The sequence below is a fragment of the Zalophus californianus genome, chromosome 4, assembly GCF_009762305.2.
Source record: "Zalophus californianus isolate mZalCal1 chromosome 4, mZalCal1.pri.v2, whole genome shotgun sequence".
Lineage (NCBI taxonomy): Eukaryota > Metazoa > Chordata > Mammalia > Carnivora > Otariidae > Zalophus > Zalophus californianus.
In genome coordinates this window covers 128,367,463-128,388,147 of record NC_045598.1, presented here as the reverse complement: position 1 = coordinate 128,388,147, position 20,685 = coordinate 128,367,463, and the positions used below count along the sequence as shown (strand labels likewise).

The 20,685-nt window shown below is 34.1% G+C and overlaps 1 protein-coding gene across 1 annotated transcript in view; it reads right to left on the bottom strand.

The window, feature by feature from the left end:
• Positions 1 to 20,685, bottom strand: part of C4H8orf34 (chromosome 4 C8orf34 homolog) — a 376,094-nt gene that overhangs the window by 56,559 nt on the left and 298,850 nt on the right. Inside the window, 1 exon segment of the mRNA XM_027577874.1 lies at positions 19,063 to 19,139. Within this exon segment, the coding sequence (XP_027433675.1) occupies positions 19,063 to 19,139 (77 nt within the window).

Below are 20,685 nucleotides of genomic sequence, written 5' to 3'. Positions count from 1 at the left end.
AAATATTCCCAGAGCACTGATGTCAGGCTACCAATGAGATGTCATTGAACACAGAGTTGGGAAACCACTGTGAGCCAGCTCCAGCACACTGCTCAAAACGCTAACAGTCTGGTCAAAGGAAGAGTTATGTCCTAGGTGATAAGGAACAAGCTTACAGTTATAAGCCTTGTCAAAGAAATAGTTAGAAAGGTTTCAAGGAGTTGTTCTTTCATAGAATTCAAAGGGAGGGAAATTGAATTTAATGGGACATCAATACAAACCATCTGTCGGAGGTCACAGGGATCAAATTTTGATCACTAAATAACAAAGAGCTCTCCAACAAGTTTAACGGAGATATGTTTTTCATCCTGAAGTCTTAGTTTCCTTTAACTTGGAAAAGTTGAGGTAAGATTGGAAAGCCTCAACATCAATGTTTGAGAATGGAATTGCTCTTAGGATTCTCCATACATGTCGAGCCGATGAAGCTGTGACTGCAATTAAACTAAAACATAAGGAACCTTAACCTTTTCACTTTGTGATGTGAAGGAAGTTCATGGATTGTGGGTATATATCTAAATTTACACAAGAGATGTTGACAAATTATTTGTAATATAATTTATTTTTTTAAAAAATTCAGATATTAATATTTTATATTTTTAAGACTTCAATGCAATATAAGTTCTACTAATTTCAGGAAGCAATGTCATAATAAAATAATTCATATATCTTTTCTAATCTCTATATTTTACCTATTCAAGCTTTAGTATAACCAAATATTTCTCAAAGTAATTTCATATTTTTCTAATAACTAATGGTTAAATCTTAATGTCAAATAAATCCTAACCCACAGTTTAGAGGCTGATTGTAATTCAAGCCTCTAAACCCTCAATAAAACGTGGAGTGCGAGACTTTTAGCTTTCCATTGAGATCCTGTATACAACAACTTCACATACCTACTTTTTCTATTAAGGCTCACCAAGTATTAAGTCCTTTAACCTTTGTGATGTTTTCCAGCACAAGGGTAAGCTGGTCCACTTGGCCCTCAAAGTGATCTAAAAATAATAATTCTTTCCTGAACTGTGTTGCTGTCCTGGCAGTCAACTCTAATCCCTCAGTCCAATATTAGGACATGGTTCTGCTTGAAATGCCATGTAATTGAAATTATAAGCTCTTGTGTTCTTCTTGGAAGTAAGCCAGAATATTTGAAATCAGCTTATAGTAAACATATACTGAGCTAGGAACTGTCATGTTACAATGTGGGATAAATTATGGTCATTGTTTCAGTTTACCCAGGGGTCCACTAGCATTAAACACAATGTGAATTTCCTAAAACACTGAGGTTTCCAATAATAGAGTCCCTTTCCAGGTTCTTCTGCCTTCTTCAATAATAATGCTTTGTTTCACTATTCTTTTGTGCATGATGCCTTCCAGCTAGTACATGCTCAAACAATTTTAAAAGAACAAAATATAGTATAAAATCCAAAGCCTTTAGAATAAAAGAGAAGATCTCTTGATTCACACTTCCAGCATTTGCTAACTCTGTGACTGTGGATATATTAATCTCTTAGAGCTTCTATTTCCTAATCTTGAAAATTAGGGATAATGCCTGCCTGTTTGGAATGCTATGAAAATTAAGAGATAATGTCTGTAGAGCCCTGAGACCAATGTATGGACATAGTAGACACTGAATAAGTGAGCTATGATGATAATGATGATGATTGATTGATTCTAAGGAAGAAGAGTTTCCCTTGGCATCCTGACTCTCCAAGAGCAGTGTACCAAAGCAAATCAATTTACTCTATTCATGTGGATTTAAAAATTTTTAGTTTGTGGATCATACAGAGCTTTAATCTTTTTTATTGTGGTAAAATATGCATAACATTTACTATTTTAACCATTTTAAAGTATATGAATCAGTGACACTAAGTATATTCACAGGCCTGCGCAACCATCACCACTATGTAATTACAGATGTTTTTCATCTCCCCAAAAGTAAACCCCAAACCCATTAAGCAATGACTTCCCTTTCTCCTCTCCTTCCAGCCCCTGACAACCCCTAATCTGCTTTCTGTTTCTATGAATTTGCCTATTCTGGATATTTCAGATAAATGGAGTCATACAATATGTAACCTTTTGTGTCCGTTTTCTTTCACTTAGCATAATAGTTTCAATGTTGTAGCATGTATCAGAATTTCACTTTTTTATGGCTGGATAATATTCTATTCTACATTTTATTTGTCTGTTCATTAGTTGATAGAGATTGGGATGCTTCCACTTTTTGGTTATCGTGAATAGTGCTGCTATAAACAGTCACAAAGGTTTTTCTCGGAGCATCTGTTTCCAATTTGGGGGGTATATACCTAGGAGTGGAACTGCTAGGCCATATGGTAATTCTGTGTTTCACAGTTTTCATTTTGTGCCTTTAAAAATTGCAAAGGCAAAATTTTAGAAGTTATATATAAACTTACCATATAGCACAGCAATTACACTCATGTGAATCTCCCACAGGAAATGTAAACATATTCACAGAAGTATCTGCACGTGAATCTTCATAGCATATTAATAATAGTCCAGTATCAGAAACACCTCAAATGTCTATCAACTCATGAACTTATCCAAATATGGTATATCCAGCAATGGAATACTACTATTCATTAATAAAAAAGAATGAACCTACTGATCATATTACAATATGGATGAACCTCGAAAACATTATGTTAAATGAAAGACGCCAGACACATAAGACCACGTGCTATATGTTTCCATTTATATGAAATGTTCAGAACAGGCAAATCTATGGAGACAGAAAGTAAACTGATTTGTGGTTGGCTAAGACTAGGAGTGGAAATGGAGATTAACTGTAAATGGAAGATGAGTTATCATATTGGGGTGATGATAATGCCCTAAAACCAAATTACTTTTTTAAAGATTTTATTTACATATTTGACACACACACAGAGAGAGAGAGAGAGAGTACAAGCAGGGAGAGTGGCAGGCAGAGGGAGAGGGAGAAGCAGACTCCCCGCTGAGCAGGGAGCCCAATGCGGAGCTCCATCCCAGGACCCTGAGCCGAAGGCAGGTGCTTAACTGACTGAGCCACCCAGGCACCCCCTAAAATCAAATGATGATGACGGTTGTAAAACTCATGATATTTAACAAAAATCACTGAATTGTATCCTTGAAATGGTTGAATTTTTATGGTACATAAATTGTATCTCCTAAAGTAAAAACATTTCCATAGAGGAAAACGCACAGTAAAAATCATACTATTTCTCCTTATTATCCATTGCTATTCTTGGTTCAGAAATTCGTCATCATACTCAAGGATTACAAAGACTCCAGTTGGTGTCCTTGTCATCTCTATAATGTTCTCCATTCAAATTTAACCCTATCAAGGAACCCTCAGGTAACTCCTTCTACTATTCCAAAACAAAAAGAACAAGCTCAGAGATATCCAAAGATCTCTACTTACTGCCCTCAACCTAGCATTCAGGACCCACAATCCACCATTATTTCTCCTACTCAAAAACAAATAATCTGGTGTGCCTGGGTGGCTCAGTCGATTAAGCATCTGCCTTCGACTCAGGTCATGATCCCAGGGTCCTGGGATCAAGCCCCACATCAGGCTCCCTGCTCGGAAGGAAGCCTGCTTCTCTCTCTCCCTCTGATGCTCCCCCTTGCTTGTGCTTGCTCTCTCTCTGTCAAATAAATAAATAAAATATTTTTTTAAAAAGCTATAAAAAATAATCCGCTACAACATCACAGGCTTCCGTGGCCCTCACAACAATACCACCTATTCTAAACTCCAAGACTTCTTCATCTCTTTCTCATCTAGTGTGTTTTACCCCTTCTCATAATGCATAGGAAAACTTCCCAAGATTTAAGATTTCCCTCAAGTTTTGTATCATGCAAGAGTTTTCACTTTCAAGCCTACTTTAGTGTTTTGTAGTAATAGTTGTCTTCTTGATTTGTACCCTTAAACAGAGATGCTATTGAGCTATACAAAGTTCGTGAAACAGATCACCTGGTTTGAATTATCCCTTGACCATCACTGTCCTTGAGCAAGTCTAATTAACCTTTAATTAATTTACTCATTAATAAAACAGATAATTTGTCACTAATTTGTCACAAAAATTGTATGTCATGTGTGAGAACACTTAGCACAGCAATTGGAACATTGAAAGAAATCAATAAATGTCAGTTCTTATTACAATTTATATTATTTTCTACATAAAACTGTAATCTAATTTCTAGTGAATGCCTTAATTCAGATGACAAGATGATACATTTGAGAATATAAGTTATATCCAATATGTCTGTTAGTTCTCTATAGCACTAGACAACTATTTGTTGATTGAATTATTGATTGACTATTTTTTAAAAAAACTTAAGGAAAAACAGTTTCTGTATTTATGCTGAGTATTATTATTATTATTATCGAGAATCATGTATGCCAAACCAACAACTAGTCTGAATTTTACCCAACCAGAAACAATAACGTGATCAGATTTTTATTTTAGAAAAATCTCCTTAGTTTTGAGTAGATAGACTGATGGAGTAAAAGACTGAAGTCATTATGATAATTTTTCAAAATAACTTGAGTAAGAGATGGTGAGTTCTCTGGATTAAGGCAAAAACAGGTTAAGTTTAAGGATTTCAGCTGTGATGTTTTAAGATTGAAATGCCAATAAGGCCTCTAGCGAATAGGTTCTGTGTTGTTTTCTTTTTGTGGTAGTGGTGGTGTTTTGGTTTGGTTTGGTTTCATATGTATAATTCTGAACCTTAGGGAGGGATCCAGAAGAGAGAACTAGACTTAAAGCCAACAGAAGTCATGGGTGTGAATGACATTACTTGGAGAGAGTATGCAAGACGAAAAGAAAAAACAACAGAGACAAGAAGTAGTATTGGTAAACACCAAAATTTTGGGGGCAGACAGAGGAATAAACCTAGCAAAGAGGACTAAGATAGATGGTTAGAGCCTAGATAATCAGAAGAGACTGGTATCTTAGGAAACAAAAGAAGCAGGAGCTTCAAGAAGAAAAATGCGTTAGTCAACTGTACCAATTTGCATGAAAAGACTAAATAAAATGAAGACTGATCCATCCAGATATTGGATGGAAGTTATTGAAGAAGAGAATGTAAAATATTCTTGAAGATAGCATATTGGATAGATCGGTAATGACAAATATCAAAGTCCTCAGTGAAGAACGTGAGCAGTATATTGACATTGTATCAGATAATACAAACCTCAGAGGAAGAAGAATTGTTATTTAGAGTTGAAAACAAATGGTCAGTAAGTTGCAATAAAGAACTAGGATAAACACAATACTGCCTCTTATAACTGGTATAACTAAATAATGAGTATTTGCATAAAAGCACAAGTAATGAAGAAATGTCTGGGAAAGTACAGATCTTCTTCAACTTACAATATTGTTATGAACGAGTAAGCCCATCATAAGTTGAAAATATCCTAAGTCAAAAATGCATTTAATATACCTAACCTACCAAACATCATAGCTTAGCTTAGTCTACCTTAAACATGCCCAGAACACTTATAGCCTACAGTTGGGCAAATTCATCTATTTTATAGTAAAGTACTAATTTATAGTAAAGTACTGAATATCTCATGTAATTTATTGAATACTATACCGAAAGCGAAAAACAGCCTATTTTATAGTAAAGTACTTAATATCTCATGTAATTTATTGAATACTACACCAAAAGTGAAAAACAGATCGGTTGTATGGGTACAAAATGGTTTTAAGTGTATTGGTTGATTGCCTTCGTGATAACATGGCTCACTGGGAGCTGCGGCTGCTGTATCATACATACCATATCATACCATATACTGTTAGTCCAGGAAAAGATCAAAATCGAAAATTTGAAGTACAGTTTCTACTGAATGCATATTGCTTTTGCACCATCATAAAGTAAAAACAAAAACAAAAACCCGTAGGTCAAACCACTGTAAGTTAGGGATCATCAGTTTAGGTTTCCACTAAGGACAGAAAATGGAAGCACCATAAGTACTTATAGGTACCTTTGTAGGTAAAGAGGTTGAAGATACTGGACATTTGATTTTCCATAAGATAAGAGTTCAAAAATAAGACAGTTTTAAGGATATTCTGCTTAGGGAGTGCTTTCCAAGTCTGTTTTTGAAGAAAGGACATGTCTTGGAGGTACTGGGACCTCCTGGTTTCTAATGCCAACCTGAGCAGAACTCCATTTCTTAGAATTATGCTGACATCATAACCACAATGACAATAACAATATTTCATCATATTCAAACATCTGATTAGTAGGTACTGTTACCTACTTAGATAAAAGGAGAAATTTGAAAAGAGATTAAAGGCCACAAAATGGAAATTATTCAGATCCACATCATCCTATAACCCTCAGCCTAAGCAACATGCTCCGGCAAATTGGGAGGTATCCAAGACAGGAGAACTGTGGCTTTACATGCAGTTATAAGAGTTGTAATGCTATGTTTAAGGACACCATTATGTTCCACTTAGGACATCAGACCTTTGGAAAAGATGGCTAATGAATAAAAGAACACCCAAATATTTGGAGAGTGGTTTTTCTTCCTTCAATGCAATGCAACAAGCATTCATTGAGCACCTCCTGCTCTTGGCACTGTGCTAGGTAGTGAATATCTTTAGATAAATATGACTCATTATAATAGAAATTTTACTTTCTACTTTATTATATTATTGGTAAAAATATCATAATGGTGATAATCCCAGAATCCATATCATGGAAATCTCTGGACTCATGTCAAACACTGGTAAATAATTTGATTGGTGATTTTGCAAAGCTACACTGCCATCTATTTGCTAAAATTCTAAAAGACATTCAGAATAAGCCTAAAGAAATTCTAGTTCTATGTTATTTGAGGCAACTATTCTCTCTAAGCTTCTTTTCACAAATCATAAAGACAAAGTTTGCCTTGTTACAGTCTCTCTTACCGACTGTGTGAAAACACATCAAAAATCACTATTTATTGACATCTGCACATCATGGCTGAGTGAAGACTGAAAAACCACAGATAAAATGAATACGTTACGCTTGAATCTCCAATATATAAAAGATGATTTAGTAAGTTTCTTTGCTTTCCTTTTATGTCAACAACTGTGTGAAAAAAAGTTACTCGTCTAAGAAATGGAGAACATCAGTATTCTGTTGTCTAGCTGGAAACCAGCCAACAGTAGAATAAGGAGGTTTTCCTAAGTGCTACAGAGCTGTTGTTAAATCAAAGATCATGAACTAACTCCGTTCTGTAGAAAAAGCCCCCCGGGACAGAATTTGAACAACTAAGCAGTATTATAAAAAGAGAGGAAAGTGAAAATTTGGTGTTTTAAGAATTTGGATCAGGAGCAAGACAGTTAAAATTTAATATCCATTAAAAGTGAAAGTGATAAGATTGGCTATGGTCAGTCTCTAAGTATAAAACACTTCCTCATGAATTTCTGACAATTTTCATTTATACATGACTTACTACATTTATGTGGTTTTATTTCTTTTCTTTCTCTCAAGTTGAAGAGTAATTCAAAGATGCAGTCAGATATTTAATTAAATCTATAAGGACTGAATTCATCATACATACTTGAAAATAATTTAAAGAAAAAGAAATTATAACTGTCTCATTTCTAATTTTATCCTTTTAATATCCTTTTGCTGATAAAGTTTAATTCCTTTTGCTTCATATAATTGAATGTATTTAATTGTTACTTGACCAAACCTCATACGATTTTCCAGGACCCTAAAGGCATTCAAAATCTCTAATATAAATTTCCTTGTAAAGAAATAGCTTATATAATTCTCTCAATTCTTGAGCCCTTAAAAGTGTTTAACAAAAAGACAAAACATTCACATGATGTAAAAGGAATAGCTCTATGTTAAGTTAGTGCTCTAAAAGAAAATAAATACTCATGTTTCTCAATAATCTAAACAGTAATTTTCAAAGTCAGTTTATAGCAGAACAGTTCATATTTTCAAAACAAATGTTACACCCAAACCTTATGCATAAAACAGACCACACTCGAACTACTCTACTGAAGAGGAGACGGGGTCGGAAGTCCACGCTTCTTGGTCTCCAAACACAGGTGAAAAGAAATGACTTGAATTCTCGTAGTCCCACGGTCACCCACTCTGTCTCAAGTATGACAGAGACTTGGGTTCTGTCTCAGTCTGTTCAGGCCATCTTAATAAAATATCATAGATTGGGTGGCTTATAAACAACAGAAATTTACTTCTCATAGTTCTCGAGACTGGTAGGTCCAAGATCAAGGTACCAGCAGATTCCGTGTGTTGTGTTGTCTGGTGAGAGCCCATTTCCTGGCTCACAGATGGCTGTCTTCTTGTTGTGCCTTTATAGGGCAGAAGGGATAAGGGAACTCTCTAGGGTCTCCTTCATAAGGGCACTAATCCTATTCATGAAGCCTCCACCCTATGACGTGATCACCTTCCAAAGGCCCCACCTCCAAATACCATCACATTCCGGATTAAAGGAATAGGTTTCAACATACAAATTTTGAGGAGACACTAACATTTAGTCTATAGCAGGTTCTAATCATGCTTTCACCATTAGTGGTAGTTATTTACCTTCCCTGAGACTTAATGTCTCCATTTAAAAATGAAGATAAACTTACCTCACAGAGTGGTTATACAATTTTAAATAAGCTAATGTAAACAAAGCTGAAGTACTTCACATGGTTGCAGCCAGGGTCCCTGCTCTCAAGGGAAATATATTCTAAGAGAGTTGAAAACCTCTCTCAAATAGAATCCTCCTACATATCTATTAATATCTCTAGCAGTGAATCTCAAGCAGAAAGATCTGACCTCCTAGAAGGTTTGTAGTCCACTACCTGCCAGAGGAGAATTCCTAGGTTGGACTTCCATGTGGACAAATAAACTGGAACAGAGTAGTGCAGAGATGTTAAGATGGTGAGTGTAAGTTCCCTGACCCAGGATCGAAGCAGACAGAGGGATCTAGGATGGTTGCCAGCTTCCCAGATAAGTTGACTGGGAGAAACAGTGGTGGCATTCTGTAGGAAGCAGTTTCTGTTAAGGATGAGGGTGGTTGGCCAGAAGACAAAAATGGAAGGAGAAAAGATTTGGAAGTGGAAGGTATGTTGAGCATGGAAAAGACTGCAAGCAAAATTGGAGTCCGGAAGTGTTCATGCATCCTATGCTCCACCAAAAATGCAATCTAGTGAGGCAAATCCACCAAAGAATTATTGATTTCCACCAAGTTGATCTCAAATGGTGGAACCACAGGAAGAAGACAAATGTGAGGGAATGGCATTCCTGGCAGAGATAAATGGCTTGTGTGTCTAAGATCTGAATACTGTCCACTCTCATTTTATTGTCCTTGGGCTGCAGGTCCTCCAGGCTGGGATACTTTTGTCCCTTCTTGAAGAGTAGACTCTACATGGCTATTTCTCAACTTTTGTGGTCTCCAACTAAAGATGTCTGTTAATTATTGTTTATGTTTTTTTGACCTCATTTAGAGTTTGTCTTCTTAGACCATAATACCTTTATATTTCTAATTTGATTAAGCAATCTTTCTAGAAAATCTCTTTTATGACATGCTTGCTTTTTTACTACTGAAGTGCAAATACTTTTCCAATAAATACTAAAAAGCAAAACACTTAAAAAGGAAATAAAAATTTCCAGAAATTCAGATTTAAATAAAACAAATACAGGCATCTGACTCATGATTCTTAAGAAATACAAATACTTTTTTTTTATAGTTTTGACATCACAGAGATATTTACTTAAAAAATTACTCATCTTCCCTTTTTCTCAAAAAGCTTGTGTTATTTCTGAATCAAAATGTCCCAACACATGGGACAAAATAACTGGAAGTTAAGATATCAGTTCTGTCTCCAATTTGTAAGATTCTTGTAAATATTTTTGAAGCTTTGTTTCAGAAACAGTAAAAATCACTAGGTGAAATGCTTGTTATATAAACAAACTAAATATTCTGCAGAAACTGATGGGTAGGTTCCTATATTCTGGCAAATGGTATACCAAGCTTCTCTTAAAAGATCAAACTCCTAAACCTATATTTAAAAAATGTATATATTTAAGAAGGCATGCTTCAGAGCTATAATAAAAAACAGCTAGTTATTGTATAATGGTTAAATTCTTTGATTTTGGGGAAAAAAAGAATGAAAGCAAGCGGCTTTATCTTTTCTATATTAAAACATATAAAGCTACAAGAACTAAAACAAAAATAGTATACAAGTCAACTGAGGCTGAGTCTCCACTTCCTAGATGGTAAAATGGTTAAGTGAGCAGGCCCTGATTCCGACAACCTGGGGTAAGTACAATCCAGGGTCGCTGGGTTACAAACAGAAACCCAAGGCAAGTTATCACATCTTAAAGTTTAGTCTCCCCATCTATAAGCTGGGTAATAATTAAGACCTGTTGACAAAGATAAGGGATAATGTTTATAAAGTACTTGGCAAAAATTAAAATTAAATAAATATTAATTGTGATATTGTTATATCTAGTAAATTAAGCGAAAAGAAAAAAATATACACTAATAAGAAAGGAAAGTTTCTCAAAAGCAAATGGCAGTAGCAAATTTTCTCTGAGAATATATTTAGATCTGTGCTTCACAATAACCACCAAAATGAACTCAAAATTGATAAAAGAATTTCAGGGGAAAATGTAAAGAACTTTAAGGCAAATATTTATCAAATACTGGGAAGGGAAAGCTATGTCTAAAAAGAATGAAAGAAATCAGAAAAAGTATAGCTTCAGTATAATCTAAAAAAAAAACTATCATAAACAACATTAAAAGGCAAAAAAGTTTACTAAAGATATTTACCAGGAACATAAAGTCATTATTTTTAATGCCTAATAAATACTGACAAGTCAATGGGAAAAACAAATACCCCAGAGAAATATGGCCAACAGCAAAGAAAAATAATTCATAAAAAATAGAAATAACATGAGTCCAACATATAAATGTAAAAATTGTTCATTAGAAATCAAAGAAATTTACTAGTAAATGAAGAAATCCAACTTTAAGGACCAAAAATGTTCCATTTTACATTTGTCAGTATGATAAGTTAATTTTGTGAATTTTTTGTTTATTCATTTGTACATTTTAAGAGAATACTTAATTCTGGTAAGGCTTTGGGAGATTTCTGGTTAAAATGGCAAATGAACTTTTTCTGGTTATGTATCAAGAACTTGAAATAGTTCATAGTATTTGACCCTTTTTAGAACCTAGCCCAAGGAGAACACTGAGACACTGACGATTTTGTGCATGGTTGGTCTCTAAAGCATTATGTCCAAACCCCAAATCTCAGAAGCAACACAAAGTGATTCCCAGCCCTTTTCACCTCAAAACAAACATGGAAAATAATATTTGTGCAACATAACAGTGGGGCCTGGAATAGGCTGTTTGCAGCTGAATGGGACTCAAAACAGTTACCAGGAAGACTGGAATGTCTGGATCCTAGCATATCTGTCACCAATTCATGACCATCATCAGCCTGGGACAAATTAGTTGGCCATAACCAGCCTAAAAATCTAACATTAAATCAAATATAATAACTCTGTGTTATGGTTTGACACAAAAATTAAAGTCTTAAACTTTAAAAAGAGAGGATATTTGGTCTGATACTGAAACAGGTTAAGTCTGCAGTAATATACAGGTATTAAATTTAGCTTTACAAAGAATTTTATGTGAGACTGTTGTCATTATGTTATATAAAGAAATGCAGAATGTAAAGTTGCTTGTTGACCACAGTCCAAAATTTAAATTATGATATGACATGTTTACTGATATACATGCTAAAAATACCGGCAAAATAAAATGTGACAATCATCTTTTTATGTTAATGGTTTTGGGATTTTAAATTATATTCTTTACTGGATTTTCCAAGATTTATACAATAAATAGTTTTATATTTATAATAAAAATAAACAAATTTGAAGTACAGAAACCTGCAACAGAGATGCCAGAAAGTTAAGACAAATTGTAGCTTAAAAATATTTTGCACATTGAATGTGATATTAAGACAAATTGTAGCTTAAAAATATTTTGCACATTGAATGAAATTAGTGCCCTTTAAAAATCTGTGATGCTTGGAAAAGAAGCAAAAAGACTTCACTGTCTTAAAAAAGGATGGTCATTCAGTCTGACCCAAAAGTCAAGATCTTTCAAATATAATTTCTAAAATAATTTTTTTCCCTAATGCTCTTTTAATATACATAATGTTAGGTCAACATAATAGCAGGAATATATAGTATCTTTTTTAGTTTGAGTCAGCACATTCCTGAGACTCAGACTTTATATGTGACCACTTCCTACAATAGGCAAAAAAATGACCTTGGTAAGATCACTGTGGTTCAGAGGGAAAGGAAGCCCACCAGTGTTTAAGTTTCTGTAGGAAAGCTCTTTGCATCTAATCATTTTTATGGAATCTATGTCGTTCCCTTAGCTGAAGAAGAAGATGAACACGTAAAAGAAAACCTTTTTGTGGGGATCTTCATGTTTTTTCATCTCCAGTTAGTGACTGAATATTAATTTAATGTGTTTCACACAAAACAGGCCATCCCAGCATACACCCTGCACAGTTCCTGATCAGAGTATACAAGGGTTTTTACCGCACTACACAAACTTAACCTATATTGTTTTTTTTTCCTCTTTGGTCTATTTATATACCAATCAAATGAAATTTTCAGTAGCTGGCAATCGCTTTAATAAAGAGTTAGCAATAACGTCAAAATACTGAAAATGTGAAAATGCATCTTCTCTTTTGCCCACCATATTTATAAGAATGAGTGGCCTCATGATGAGTTAGGATCCCAGGACATTAATAGCATGCTGTCAGACATCTTCTTGGGTATTATTTGTTTAGAAATCAACTTGTTCTACATCGATGGATATTAGGCCACTCTTCCTTCCAATTATCTTAAGAAGAAAATGAAGAATTTAATTGACCTTAAGAAATAATTTCTTAATTTTACTAACGGAAAAACAGTGAAATTATGTAAAGAAACTGATTAATGACAAAAGTTACAGTCAATATTTTAACATTTATCATGTCATACTTTATCCTCTTAGGCCATTTTTTTCTGATGCAAATGTGCCATTTAGAAGTTACATTTTAAAAATTCATGGAAGTTTTAAAAAATAATATTTGCGTAGATTTGGGCAAAAATTTCCATCCTCAATGTGTTAGAAATCAACAGACCTGAAATGTCAAAAGGAAAAATCTCACAAATTCCAAAACTTGGTCAGATAAATTTCCTACTATAGTACTTAATTTTAAGCAGTTTTATTAGTGTCCTAGACCTGTGAGTGATAAAAGCCAAGCAAAATTCCACCGGCTAGAAAGAAAAAGAAATGGTAAAAACCTTTAGGGTTGAGCAAAATGTGTACAAATGAACTAATTGCTGTTCATTGCTTCCATTGACCAGCTCTTTAAATCAATTCCCACAGAATTATAAACCTTCCGAAATATGTGTAACACTATTTATTTACTGTGAAATTATATTTGGGCATGAAAAAGAATTTGTTTTATTGGAAAGATGTAAGACGTCAAGTTGAAAGAAGGATGAAAAGACAAAAATTTCCTGAGGGGAGTGTTGTGTGTAGGGTGGAATAATATTAGTAAGATGGAAAGTAGGGGTATCAAAATTCATAAAGAAATAGTCTAAAGGTCCACTAACTATCCTTACCTGTAGTTTTTACTGGAAAGCTATGGTTACAACTCTTTCTATGCTTGTTTAGTTTACGTGATAATTTTGTAATTTTATATCTTTTAAATGTGTATGTCTTTTTTGGCATGCCTTATAAGAGAAGAAATAAATATCTGGGAAGGAAGAAATGGGATGAAAGGAATGGATCTCCAAGGGGACACAGGCTATTTGGCTTGAAAATAGTGTGTAGGTTTGTAGAGGGGAAAAATAAAAGGCATTTGTGCAACCTACATATTGTGAAAAATCATAGGATTTCAGCAGATTGCAAAATTTCCCTTAAATCTCAGCAATCAGTGCTCCCTTTGTGTAGCAGAAGTCTTTTTTTAACATAATTCCCAAAAGTACCCAGGATTGCTTAAAAGAAGATTCCACAGTACTAATTAACGATCAGACCAGGAATAGAAATATAGGTGGAACTCTTTGCTGACCTACGTACTTTATTAGCTGAATAAAATTTTTTTAAGTTAACAAAGACTAATTCACCTAATTTTTTCCAGTAAAAAGAAATTCATTTAGGAACAATGTCCTTCCTATCAAAACTCTTTTCTGAATTTGTACATCAGTTGCATGTGTTGCTGGAAGTATGCATGTAAATGTTTCTTTATCTTTATGTCTCTTCCAATTAGAGTTGTTATCAAAAGAGAATCATATTTATATCTAACCCAAATTTACTCTTTTTTAACTTCATATTCATGGAATATTGGAAAAATGTGGTATGTGTGGGAAATTTCAACTTCAGAAGATCAAGTATCTACCTTACTACTTGTGAGTGAAAGTAGAAAGAATCAGTGAAGAAGAGAGAGAGAGAGAGAGAGAGAGAGAGAGAGAAGCCATCCACTTGTCCCTGTATCACTAAACAAAACTTTATTTACTAATCAACAAAGCACAATAAGAGGCAAGCTTAAAAGTAATCGAAGTTTACCTCTAATCCCGAAAATTCCAGAATCCCGAGTTTCACTTTTGAATTGTTTGTCAGGGGAATTTTTTCCAAGATGTGTTATTATTTTCCTTTTCCCTTTCCTTCCCCCTAATTTTAAGATCCCCTTTCTTAGTCATGCTGCACTGGTTTCTCAGACTCCTTCAGTAATTAAGGACCCAAGAAAGATTAGTCTTTTATGTTCCAAACTTATTCATCCTTTCCTCTCATAAAAAAATTACCTGTCATAGATGAATGGATAAAGAAGATGTGGTACACACACACACACACACACACACACACACACACACACACACACACACTAGAATATTACTCAGCCATCAAAAAAATGAAATCTTACCATTTGCAATGACATGGATGGAACTAGAGGGTATTATACTAAGCGAAGTAAGTCAATCAGAGAAAGACAATTATCATATGATCTCACTTATATGTGAAATTTAAGAAACAAAGCAGAGGATCATAGGGGAAGGGAGGGAAAAATAAAAGAGACAAACCAGTGAGGGAGACAAACCACAAGAGACTCTTTTTTTTTTTTAAGATTTTATTTATTTATTTGACAGAGACAGAGATAGCGAGAGAGGGAACATAAGCAGGGGGAATGGGAGAGGGAGAAGCAGGCTTCCCCCCGAGGAGGGAGCCCGATGTGGGACTCGATCCCAGGACCCTGGGATCATGACCTGAGCCGAACTCAGACGCTTAACGACTGAGGCACCCAGGCACCTGCCACAAGAGATTCTTAACTCTACAAAACAAACTGAGGGTTGCCATCCACTTGTCCCTGTATCACTAAAGCCACAAGAGATTCTTAACCCTAGGAAACAAACTGAGGGCTGCCGGTGGCGGGGAGGGAGGTGGGGAGACGGGGTAACTGGGTGATGGGCATTAAGGAGGGCACATGGTGTAATGAGCACTGGATGTTATATGCAACTCATGAATCACTGAACTCTACCTCTGAAACTAATAGTACACTATATGTTAATTAATTAATTTAAATAAAATAATTTTTAAAAATTATCTATCATGATCCAGTACCTCAAACTTCTGCTTTTTCGCTATCTACTTAATCTAATGAATAATTCTACCTTTGATACTGGCTACTGATAATGGCCTAATTTTTATCTTTTCTATATTACATATGCTATTTAATAGTGGCCCTACTACCTTAGTAATTGTAGGAATCCCGACAAGTTCTGGGAGAGTGTGCGGCACTGGGAAATACGAGTTTTAGTTCTGCCCTGTCTATGTGACATGGACAAATGATCTTTGGAAGCTCAGTATGCTCACCTAAACTTTAGAGTACTACTGATTTCACCCAAGGGTAGTCAAGCCTATGTGTATAAGGACTTGCAAAATTCTGAGACAATTGATAGTAAGTATGTAAAAATGCTTAACAATTAAAAAGTGCTGTAGAAATGTATGATATCATTATTATCACTACTCTCATTCTAGTTAATTTAACATAACTTTTCAAAGGGATAAAACTTTTCAGAAGGAAAATGTATTAAAAGCACACTTTTAGTAACTCCTGAAAACTTTAGGAAAACCTTCCCTACTGGAGTCCTTTTTAAAATTTTTTTCTACTTTAAGGAATGATGACTAGTTACATAAAATGCTATGGGACTCTGCTTATGATAGGCTGATTGGTATTGACTAATGAATAAAATAAGAGATTTACAAAGGAGAAAGAAAAAAGTAAGATGTTGAACGTTAAATGTCTTTCTTAGTTATTTTTTCACCTTCCCATTATGCTCATATATGTGTTTCATACTTTCAAAACAAAATAGAATTGTGAAGATTAAGAAAGCTATAGAAATTGTGAAATTTAAAAAAATCATTAATATTGAATCTTTATGGATCATTGATCTAAACAAAAGTTGTGTACTATATTTATGAACTATATATATAATGAACTATATATAATGAACTAAAGTTCATTAATCAGTATCTGCTGCTTGGCATTTTCTTCCTAAGATTTTCTTTTTGTCGGTTCATTTCTAATAAATAGATGTCTCTAACAAGTCTACCTTTAATCTTCATAATATGTACATATGCTAAGAAACATTCCAGGATGCAGAAGGAGGAGGTGGAGGAAAGGGAAATTTCAAAAAAATGACTTGTTTATTTGGGGGAGGATAAAAATGTAAATCTAAATGTTCCCTTTACCTCCTTCAAATATTCACAAAATAGTCATAAAATATTTTAAACATGGGTTAAGCCCCTGGGGAAAACAGTTTTCAAGAGTCTGTTACCTACTTATTAATATCTAATACCCAATAAGGAAAGTTAGCAAATAAGACAGCATGTGTTGAAACTGCTCTAGATGAATTTCAACATTTGTGGCATGTTTATATTTTTACAGGATGTGACTCAAAATTTGCTTTGAAGTATTTTGCATTTCTTACGGTAATAAAGAAAAATATTCAGTTTTCTTCCAATTCTCCATTAATATTTAGATAAAGCCACAATTTTCTCTTTGATTAATCAAAAATACAATCCTAAAAAATATTATTTAGGGAATTTGCATCTAAAATATTATCTGACTTTTTTTTAACCCATGTTTTCTTCATAATAAAAGCAGCTGTTGTGTAGAAATTATGTTCAGGGTAGTGATATTAATTTATTTCTCCATGTATTATTTATATTCTGCAGGCTTCCAAAAAGAATTAAATAGTTATTTTGACATTAAATAGAATTGTAGAATTTTTAAGAACTCAAAACCTAATGAATGATAAGTGAAAACAAGTAAAATTGGCTTAGAACAAATTTTTGCGTTAGGAAAGCACTATGTAAACACTGAGAAAAGTAAGTAAAAATCTTTCACAGCTTGAAATCACTGAGAAGTGTTCTTTCCCTTTTTGGGTTATTAGGTATTATAAGCAAGGAAAATACTATGCACAGGATCTATCTTGATTTTAGAAAGTGATTAGGAAAAGAATCTAGTAGGATTCTTTTATATATGAGGGATATACAGGGATTTTGGTGAAATTCACAGAGGAAGAAAAAAAAATTTTGCAAAAAGTAATGAATGAAACATTCTCACAACCTGAATGAGGACATGCTTTTATCCTTATGAGATTGTCAAAACATACTGAATTTTATAAATATCAGAAAGTTCCTTTAAAAAAGTTAGTAAAATCCCAGATTATAATCCAAAGATAATTAATATTTGATCAAGTGCCTACCCCATGATACTCTCCGATGTGGGAACATTATCCGGAACCCTGGGCTTGGTTGTGGCAGAACCCACACTTTACAGGGGCCTTGGCAAACAAGAATATGCTCAGAGAAAGTGTCAGAGATACTGAAGTCTTTGAAAACTATACAATGTAAGAATTTGTTGAAAGAACAAATTGTGTTTGGGCTGAAAACGAGTCTCAGATGAGAGATGCTAACAGCTTTTAATATCTGAAGATCACTTAAGAGGAAGGAGAGAGGCCTCAGAAGAAACAAACCCTAGTACTTGGATCTCAGACTTGCCTCCAGAACGGAGAGAAATAAATTTCTCTTGTGTAAGCCACCCAGTCTGTGGTGCTTTGTTACAGCAGCCCAAGCAAGCTTATACAGAGACTATTGTTGTATATAAACCCAGTTTAAATATTAAATTTAAGGTGATGCAAGACTGCGTAGCCATTTTTACAGCAACTCAATCTTTTACAAACTTTACACTTAGAATTCACAGGTAGATTTTATTTTTTCTGTTTATTCTTTTAAAATTAAATTTCATCGAAAATCTTAAACCTAATGGTTTTTTTTTCTCAATCTACTCTATTGAAGAGATCTAGTTTAACAAAAAGAGCGCAAGGACTTCACAACCAATTAACAGCAAGCTTAAGTTATATGTAAACTTCCAGGATATGCAAAACATTTAATTTTTATCAAGATGTGTATAGTTAATGACGTTTAGGATGGCAGCTCATAATCTTTTAGAATATTCATGTGCACAAGCCAGCAGTTAACAATAGCAGAACATAGCTTTTTCCAACTCATTCAAATCATCTGCCCCTGGGGCGCCTGGGTCGCTCAGTCGGTTGAGCATCTGCCTTCAGCTCAGGTCATGATCCCAGGGTCCTGAGATTGAGTCCAGCATCTGGCTCCTTGCTCAGTGGGGAGTCTGCTTCTTCCTCTGCCCCTCCCCCCCCTCGTGCTCTCTCTCTCTCTCTCTCTCTGGGTCTGAAATAAATAAAATCTTTTAAAAAAGAGTCTTCTGCCCCAATTGCGGAATGAGCTTAGTCCTGCTTTGCTGTATACCTGTAATCAAGCACTCAGCATGATGGTGTAGGGATATACTGGACGCACATTTGAAAGTATTTTTTAATTTAAAGAATATTATTTCCTATTCCTTTTAGAATTTCCTACTGGTAATATACATCAGTTTTAGGAATTAAGAAAAAAGTTAAGTAAATGAATGTACTTACAGGTCCTATTAATTTAGATGCTTTCTCAAATTCTTCACCCTCTTCCATTAGTGCTTCTTCAGTCCCGGGTAAAGAATCTATTTTTACAAAAAGAATGAATAAATTGTTGTCAAATATTGCTTACTAACTCTGTGATATGTAAACCTATTATGAGAAGGATATGAAAGTGACCAAACTGGTTCTTGAAAAATCATAGTGTTTGTGAGTTAAAATAAACGGTAGAATGCTGTTTATTTAAGGACAACATTTGAAAAATGTTAAGTATTTCTAATTGAGAAGGACTCGATGAGATAAAAAATGTGTGACAGCTGCAGTTACGTTTGTCAGAGCAAGCCTGCTTTTGGCATATGATTTAGCTAACTGTTGGAACTTTTATTAATGTCCATTTTCTGGCTTGTAATTTTATATTTGTTTTATTTCTCCATCCACTGTCTCCTTTTCTTTTTCTTTCTTTCTTTTTTTTTTGGCTACACAATTTAAGCACCAATTTGTGTTCTCTCTATTAAATGGAATGGCAAATTCTGAAAAGTTTAGAGAAAGGTACATCCCATGAAATGGTAGTGGGTTTTCCATTTTAAGTATCAAGTGAGACGTCCTGATTACTTAGCTTGACTAGATTTGAGGAGTGGGTGAATATTGACTTTCTAATATGTGAATAAAATGATGGCAACCCTTTCCTTATATCTACTGAGTTACATTAATTACAACAACAAGGATTTCTAAGGGTTATAAATAATTCTGCAATAGGATAGATATATGGAACATTAGAAAAAGTCTGTGTTTTAATAACCTTCTATTTGAATTCCAAAAATCAGTTAAGAGGAAAGTATTTTAAACCACTGGAAACTTTTAAAATTGGTTTCTTATATTTATTAATATTTGAAAGAGACATATGAATCCCTCAAGAAGACCTTCCTTCAGATTCACATACATATGGAGGTAGATTTTTTCCACTGCATAAAATGTGCACTCTGGGAATAAAATCAAAGCATTAAATCCTTCAAAAGCTTAATGGTCACCTAAGACCAGAGAGACGGTGGAAAGTTTAGCACAAATCCATAATCATAGCTTTTGAACCGTGGAGCTCTGTCTCTAATAATTCAGAGTTTTACATTCAAGAAGAAAACTTACTAAATCCCAGGGCACATAGTTTATTTAGATGTAAATGTAGATTTTTTTTTTTTTTTTTAGAACACAGAATTCTTTCCAACATAAAACTAACTTTGGAAGAACGACATACTTTCTTGAGCCATAGATAAATTTTAAAATGTTACCTACCACCCTTCCAAACAAAACAATGACATCCAAAAGAAGCAAAATTTGTTGATAAAATCAGGACAGATGATGAGAATTACACAAGTTCAAAAATATTAATCCATTTATGAAGAATACTTGAACCCCTACCTACTAACACCCAGTTGTAAGGATGAGAAGACATTGATTCTTTAAATTAGAATGTATAAATTAGCATAATTTAAGTCCTACAAGGCTCAATTATATTCTATATAACTGTGAGCAAATATTAATGTAATTTTAGTATTCACTCACTATTTTTTGTTTCACTTATGTATTAAAATTAAGTAGAATATTGACTTAATAAATAATATTAAAATGTTCTATTCT